General features: G+C 41.9%; 1 protein-coding gene across 1 annotated transcript; it reads right to left on the minus strand.

Moving 5' to 3' along the window:
• Positions 1-559: 559 nt before the first annotated feature.
• DDX47 (DEAD (Asp-Glu-Ala-Asp) box polypeptide 47) lies at positions 560-7946 on the minus strand (the record flags this gene model as incomplete). Its single annotated transcript, XM_009080302.1, has 11 exons — positions 560-1119; positions 1213-1342; positions 1866-1936; positions 3314-3451; positions 3751-3897; positions 4060-4176; positions 4303-4374; positions 4884-5002; positions 5499-5570; positions 6249-6437; positions 7853-7946. Coding segments are annotated over 11 exons (1269 nt in total), but the record flags the coding sequence as incomplete, so codon positions are not given.
• Between the last annotated feature and the right edge of the window lie 685 nt (positions 7947-8631).

Genomic DNA, 8631 nt, shown 5'->3' on the forward strand with positions numbered 1-8631 from the left:
ACCAGCAAAAATATCCAGTGTGAACATTTTTATTGCCAGTGAGAACTAGCACTAACCTTCTGGTTGGATATGAAGATAAGTACATTTATCCCATTCTTTCAAGAGTCTACTTATATGGCACGGGACTCTGCCTAAGACAGAAAAATAGGGAAGCACAAATGGCTTCTATACCAGTTTTTCCTCCCCACCCAGCCTGTGTGAGCTGCTTTCCTATGTAAATATCTCCCTCTGGCGTGGGTTTAGAAGTACTGCAAGAATGAGCCACAAGAAAACCACCTAAATCCCAGACCTCTCCTTGCTCTTGTCAATCACTATAGATTCTGGATCGAATTCCAGGCAATGAATAGCCTCATCCTGCCGAAACTGGTTCTCCCTGTGCTGGACCATTCTTCAGCTGACATAAGGTATTGATGACACATCTGAATTGCTAAGATTGACCTAAGAAGAAAACCTGGCTGAGCCAATAGACAAAATGAACAGTTTAAGCCAGAGACAAGACAAGGAGAGCCGGGTAGCTTTAAAATTAAGCAAAATATATTTGGAGTTCTCCATGTAACACATCCCATCACTAAGGCCAGGGCATCACAGCCATGTTGTGAAAACTCACTTCTTTTAACTTTTTCCTCTCTGTGTTTCAACAGATCTATCTGACCCTAGATGCACTCAGTGAGATTGGGTAGTGAGACAGGCTGCAGCAGTGCAAAAGCTGCACTCACACTGCACTTTGTGAAGGAGCAGGGCCAGACCACAGATGCTTCCAGGCCCAGAAGTGATGGTCTCTGATGGTGTCTCTGAAAGGAAGACGGGTACCATGGTAATACAGTGGGCCAAGTTCAGTCTGTAGCTGGTGAAGCAGAAGAAGGAAGTTGTTTTCCAGATGCACTGCCTAATTTCATATGCAGCTCTGAATAAAACTCCACTCAAGATGGCTTGGTAGACTGTTTTTTCCAGCTCATATAGGTATAAAGAGAAAAATTAAAAGTCTGTCCAAATACCAAACTAGAAGGCTTTCCTCTTCTTCTTTTTCCCACCTGCCACCTTATTCCTGACACCAATAGCTTCTTCTGTGTCATCCTCATCATTCCGAGACCGCTTCTTCTCTCCCTGCTCCCGCAGCTCCTGCAATGCAATCAACAGATTGACCAAGAGTTCTGGCACCTGAGGAAATTCAGACTACAACAGCAAGCAGAGGGACAAAAGGCCAGCACTCACCATTCGAGCAAATCTCTGGGCCTCAGCCACACGCTCCGTCAGCATCATAACTTCTTCCTCTTGCATGGGGAATGCTGGCAGCTTCTTGCCAATCAGGTGTTCAATGCGCTGGAATAGTTCTACATCGTACCTGACAAGACACCAGCTTAAATCAGCCTTCCTGAGAGTGCTTCAGCTGTCACCACTCACAGACTTCACCCCTTATCTCCAGCCCACAGATACTGTTCGTTTGTGCCGATGGCTTCACAAACAACTCTTAACTGCATCCGAATGATGCCATTGTTTGGGATGGCTTCACTGATTTATTCAGTTCATTTCTGTTCAGAAGTATTTGGCAAAGACTTTTTTTTAGACAGATATTTCAGTATTTATGAAAAAACCTCAAAGCTATTTAACCTGCATTATATATTATAAAAATGTATGTATATTATACAATCCAGTTATAAACAGCTCTGCTCATTACACGCCTGCTTCTAGAATTTATCTATATCTTTCTCTGTCCCCACCCAGGGCTTTGAATTCTCTCCTCTTTAAATAAAACCAACTGGCACCTCAAAATGAAAAGTAGTATCTTCTCACCCAGGATGAGGTCAGATATCTTCTGCTCTGAAACACAGCTGGAAAGAACAGGTCTGCCAAATTTTAACACTTACTGTGTAACAAAGGTGATGGATTTGCCAGATCTCCCAGCTCGAGCTGTTCTCCCAACACGATGAATGTAATCCTGAAAACAATTTTTTTTGATAAGCAATAAGATATGATCACCAAACACAGAACAGATCTTATGGAAAAATCAGCCTATATAATTTCTCTTTAGGAAAGAACAAGAAAATGGGGAGAAAATACAGCCAGGATTAAATGCTTGGGATCGTGTGCAGCATCAGGATTTGAGAAGATGCCAGCTTGTGGAGGCAGATCTTTGGTTTTAACATATGAATTCTCCTCTTTCTAAAGGAGAAGACCAACTCCAATTATTCAAGACTGCAGGTCAGAAGTTGCAATACATGACTTTGCTAATGAACTATCACTTCCTTGGAGAGCCAATAATCACAGCGAGCCCATGGCTGTATTTTCAGTCTTGAGATCTAGTGCTCTACGTAAGTCCTCCAGAGAAACTCTGACAAATAGATTTAAATTTGGCAAGCACAGTGAAATGGAGGATGAATGAGAATAATTTGGAAGTGTCTAATCTATTGAGTGTCTTATGTTTATATGGTTCTAGGCCATTTTCCAGGTTTTATACTGCATTACAGAAAATAAAATACTCCCTTCTCCATACAGGATCTGTGGAGAAAGGATCGTGAGAAAGGATGTGTTCTTTGAGAGGATCAGATGAGAGAGAAAAGCACAACACTGTAATAACATCACTCAAACAGCTGCTCCTCTGTTTTTCTTTACTTTTGTCCTTTCACAATGCCAAAAGTAGTGTCTTCAAAAGACCAACCATACTTTCTTCTGTTTGCAAGGTGTAGTGTCTTTAATAATGATTAATGTAAGCAACAATAGCAATTCCAGAAGTGCATGCTAATAGTATGCTTTTTGAAACTAGGTTGGGAAACAGTCACATCCTTGGCTTAATCCTGTACTTTCCATAAGATAGAGTTAGTCACATTTTTTCCAGATTGCTGTACTTTTGTGATATGAAGGTGAAACATACGAAAAGATACCTTTCTGATCAAATGCTCATTGAACAGAATAGGAGAATTTTTTTTTTCTTTTTTTAAACACAGTATAAAATGTGGAGGCAAACACAGGTCACAGGAACAGAGATGACTACATGAAACTAATATGTTAAAACTGTTTTCAAAGCCCTTTAACGTAATATGGCAAAACACAAACTCAGCAGAAATGCAAAGACACAGAACATTCCTCACTTCCCCTCTTCACTTGCAGGATCAGTTCTGCAGTCCAGATGAGGCCATCCAACCAAACTGAGATATACCAACTCAATTGCACAGGCTGAACTACACCTTCTAATCTACTGAAGTGTGAATTAGGCTTCCAGTCCGCAGAACAGAGAAAAAATGTCTTTGTTCTCTTGTCTACCTTCACTACGCTCCGGGTGACCAGAAGCTCTCAGCTGGCACACACACAAGCTTACCTTAGAGTGCGTAGGAATATCAAAGTTTATCACCACATCTACATGTGGGATGTCCAGACCTCTGCTTGCAACATCAGTAGCCAGCAGAATAGAACGTGCCTTTGCCTTGAACTTGTTTAGAGAGCCCAAACGTTTATTCTGGAAAAGGACAAAATGTGAATGAGAGAATAACACTCATTCTAGTTAATATGCTCTTGTTGAAATACTAGAACAAAAAACTGGGGGAGAAACTAGTCAAAAATCTCACTTTTTTAACTTCTTTTTTAAATACTACAGAACCAGTGGCAGCATTAACATTAGTTAAATTTCCAGGGATCGGTCCAGTGCACTAGCTGTGAAATACTCCTTCTGCAAGGCAGTTGTGACCCAGTATGGTGCAACCCATTTCCCAAGCCAAGGGTCTCCTGTCTACTCCATTCTGTGGGGTACCCCCATACCTGACTCATCTGCCCATGGAGAGGAATGGCAGTGAACCCCAGGTTGCGGAGCAGTAGAGCAGTCCTCTGTGTATTGTTACATGTACTACAGAATATCATGAAAGAGTTACCAGCTAGTTCATTCAAGATATAAACCAGGTAGCTGTCCTGTGAAAAAAACAGGGAGAGAATTAAAGAAATTAAAAGATAATCACATGTGCCACATTAAAGAGGAAGTATAAGCCACAGAAGATGACGAGATATTGGGCAGACGTGGGAACAATAAGACGAGACACAATGAGAAAAGGGAAGAAACAGAAGTGGCATTACCTTGAATTTGGAGGGGATGAAAATGTAGTACTGCTGTAGTTTTTCAACTGTCTGATACTTGGAAGAAACAGCACATTTAACAGGATTCTTCAGTGCAGCACGCTGCAGTTTTTGAACCTGGTGAGATCAATATAAATTAGTTCTAGATGGCAAGAGATCTTGTTGAAAACCTGTATTAAATACAGTCTAGTCAACAGGAGAGCCTGATGGAAGGAGAACTAAAGCAGAGCACTCTGCTCTCACCTTCTTGGTCATGGTAGCAGAAAACAGGAATGTCTTCCTGTCTCGGGGAATCACTTTTAGTATCTTATCCACCTGCAGAAACAGAAGGGAAATGGAAATGCTGAATACTACAAATAACTAAGACACAAGCATCGCCCAAACATAATGATCATCCCCATGAAGAGTAATGCATGTGTAGACATACAGCAGGAACAAATTTTTGCTCCTCTAAAGAGAAGGTGTAGGCTGAAAGCTTGTTGACAATTAGGCAGTGTGAACTCCTTAAGTCCAATAGCAGTGCAAATGTCAGGCAATGTTTCTGTAGGAATGTGCGTGTGATTGTGTTCTACAGGAACTGCATCCACATCAGGCACTCCAGAGAGACCAGTAGATTTAAGAAACAAAATGCCTCCTAGTCTTGGCAGTGCTCTTCAGAACTCTGCTACATTTTACTCTCACCATAGACAATTGCGCAATCGTTAGATCTTAGTTACAATTTGCTATTAATTTCTACAGAACAGCTCAGTGTTCACTATGTGACAGTATGAAGCTGTTTTAAAGGGACTCATCTGGTGTTCCAAACTCTTTTAGCAGATTCCTACCTCTGTCTCAAAATCCATGTTAAGAATCCGGTCAGCCTCATCCATCACAAGGAACTTCAGAGCACGTAAGTTGAAGCCCTTTGTGTTCTCCAGATGATCAACTAGACGGCCAGGGGTTGCTACCAACAACAGCATGAGAACAAATTTAGAATGAAAGCAAAGGAAAAGATCCAATGAGGCAAGAGAGTAACCACTATAGAAATGACATCCTATGCCCAATAAAAGTAAAGGCAGAGTGCTTTGTGGGAAGAACTCTTCCACAGGCTATCTTCAGAAGGTGTTTTAAAATAAGACTAATGAAGTCAGACTCTCTGTAGAATGTCCTCCCCCTAACAAAGGCAACACAAAAGAGACTGTAGACAAGCTGCACTGTAAAGGATGAGGCCAGCATTTTAATTACTCGGGGAGAAAGAAAAAAACCAAGCCAAAGGCAGGAACGCTTTGGAATGAGCTTGTAGCAACAAAGTTACTAGTGTATACTTCAGAAACATTAACTCAGACCTCAGACAAAAACAAATGAAAAGATGTACTCTCACAAAACCATCTGGCAGTCTTTCCTTGGAAAACTGCAGTTTGATAATATTCACCTTCCATATCTTCAGCAGGTTAACTTACCAATTATAACATGTGGTTTCTTGGCTAAAGCCAGAGATTGAGACATCGTGTCAATTCCACCCACAATAACCGCTGCAGGACAAATAGAATACAGTGAATCCCTCAGTGTAGCACCAGCCAGATCCTCTGGCACTATAGCGTTTCCTCCCACCCCCCACCCCCCACAACAACTCTATAGAAAGGAAAAGCTACTTAGTTTTATGAGAATCCACTTGATTTTAGCATAGCTGACCTTCCTGGGCTTCTTAAGCCATAAAATTATGTCCTTACTGGCCCCAGGTATTTTATTTTCACAGCTGAAGAGCTACAGGCAGAACCCATTCTCTGCAGCTTAACTCAGCTGCAAAAATCTAGGAACTATAAGAATACCCACAAAGCTTATATGTTTGAGAGAGTGTCTAAAGAACCAACACAGACAGTCTGAAGGAAAGATTAAACTACATCACATTACAGCATGAAGCTATATGCAATTTCACTGGACACAAACCTGCTATTGGGAACATTCTCTTCTACTTCCATCTTCAACTGCTCAGACATAAAATGCAGAAGAGCTGTAGACTACTCCAAGAAGAAACACTATACAGTCTTTCTTTCCCAAACCTGATACCAGATCTCTGTCTTCCAGCGTCACAAGCTTTTCTCACTTTTTACTCAACCCTTCATACAAATCCTCTACTTTTTGCTTTGCAATCTTGAGCTAACAAGCTTTAGTCTTCAAGAAAACTGGTCCAATATCACAAAGCTACTTACTAGTCTGGACACCAATGGAGGACCCAAGAGCTTCAAACTGCTCTGAGATCTGGAAGGCCAGCTCCCTTGTTGGAGTGAGGACAAGAGCAAATAATCGCTGGGGTGTTTCCAGCAGTGCTTGAAGAATTGGCAAAGCAAAGGCTCCTGTTTTTCCAGAGCCAGTTTCTGCAAGTCCAATGACATCTCTGCCTACGAGAAACAGCAAAGAGGGCAAAAACTGTTACACATCTAGGACACAGGAAGAAGCCTTTAAAGCACTGTGCAATAAAGCACAAGAATTCCCTAGGGACAGGAAAAATAAAAAAGAAATTCACAGAGGGTAAAAATGAATAAGGGGCCAAACCAAAGAATTTCAGAGTATCTCTGAAGCATTTTTAGACTGTGATTTCTTTTGTACAATAATTACAGTCTTGGTACTTTGAATTCTCTAGTTAAACTTCTGCTAATATACAGGGTTTCATACAAACTTTAGGTTCAAAATAAGCTTTACTTTATTCTGTCTCAGATTCATCTGTCAGTTTACAGCTAAATGGTTCTATCTCAGTATTCTAGACCAAATGTTGTTGGTTTACTGGCTACAAGGAAAACAGACTCCAGTGTTTATACTTCAGTCACACAAACTACAAGACAATAGCACTATCAAACTCACATTTCACAAACCACAATTGTGCCATTGATTAACACTGTAATCTAAACCAGTTTGCAGCAGGAGGGATTAGGACAGCAAGTCCTTTGCTCAAAAACAGTGGAGGCAGCAGGGTAGAATTCATTATGACCTCCTAAGCTCGTACACTTGAGAAGGACATGCTGCCAACAGTTCTGACATTGGAAACAACTTCTCAGGAAAGCAGTCTTTTTTTTTTTCCAAAAAGAGTCTTACATGTGGAGTAAAAGAGTCTGACAATAGTTAAGTACTAGGACATAACAGAACATGAAAGTTTGTTCCCTTTCTGTCACTACATCGTTCTGTTCCTGCTTCACAGTGTTTTGAGCAGTTTTAACAAAAATAGTTCTAGAGGCAGAGATGTTTGCTGAATTCAGTAATTTATTTTCCTGTAATTCCAGGATGCTTACAGAAGGCCACTGTGGTTTGGTTATTACTCACTTCATAAAACTAATTTCAAAGAATTGCCTGCTCCCAGCAAAGCAGATTATACATGCTATGGAATCAGTCAAGGCATCTCCAGTTTCAGACACACATATACTGGAGGTCTCTATCAGAAGAGGCACAGCCCTAAACCTCTTTGAAGCTTTCTGTGTGTCCTTGGCTATTACAGAAAGAAAACGGTCAATGCTCTAATGATTCCTAATAATTCTATTTAACATGGAGTGTCAGAACTACACAACAGTAGGCAACACTCAAGAAACCATGTTTGTACCCATTTGCAAATTTGCAATTGCAGGCAGCGTTATAGGGTAAACTGGTATTCCAAGCTCCACCTGGGAAGGACATAGAATGAACACAAAGACTACTTCTAGACAGAGATCCACAATGATGAACAAGTTGGAACATTCATCCCTGCCCCTTCTCACTCAGCAGAATTAATTCACATAAAGGTCCTGGGGCATTCCCAGATTCAGGATCAAAGCATCACACTGCTCACCTTGGAGAGCCACTGGAATAGCCTCGACTTGGATCTTTGTGGGTACCTTCCATCCTAACTGGTCACAGGCTTCACACAGGACATCTGTCACTCCCTGAACATTAGTCAAAAGAGAAAAGGGAAACAGACATCAACAAGAAGATCTAAATTAAATCACAGAGTTCAGTTAAATACATGCTGCATCAGACCTAAGCCTGTCTCTAGCAGAGACAAACCCCACCAGGCCCCCAGTTCTACTATCTGAAAGGGCAGGCTGCTCAGTGATCCCCACCCCCATCAGTAACCTCACAGGATTTGTTCAATATTGTTAGCAAGGACTATCAGCAAGGACTGTCATCAGGAAGAAAATATTCGGGTTTACCTGGTTTACACAAGGAACTTTACACACACAGAGCTGTCTCTCTTCTAGGTCAGTTCTGGGGCAGTCCTGGGGCAGTTAAAAGTCAGTTCTGGGGCAGTTAAAGGTCAGTTCTGGGGCAGTTTAACGGTCAATTCTGGGTCTCTCTATGGGGCAGTTCTGGAGCAGTTCTAGGCCAGTTCTGGGATGGTTCTAGGCCAGTTTGAGGACAGCTCTGGGTCTCTCCATGGGGCAGGGAGTGGTTCTACTACCTATGACCACAGAAGACAAAAAACGCCAGGACAATTTAACACAACTAAAAATACAGACTGCGGAGCACTGATCGGAGCAGCAACGCCAACGTGACCGGAGCAGCGGCCTGACCTCCCGCCCGGGCACAGCACCATGCCCACGGCTGGCGGCACACGTGTCTGTCCCCGCC

The sequence above is a fragment of the Acanthisitta chloris genome, unplaced genomic scaffold (genome assembly GCF_000695815.1).
Source record: "Acanthisitta chloris isolate BGI_N310 unplaced genomic scaffold, ASM69581v1 scaffold20868, whole genome shotgun sequence".
Classification (NCBI taxonomy): Eukaryota; Metazoa; Chordata; class Aves; order Passeriformes; family Acanthisittidae; genus Acanthisitta; species Acanthisitta chloris.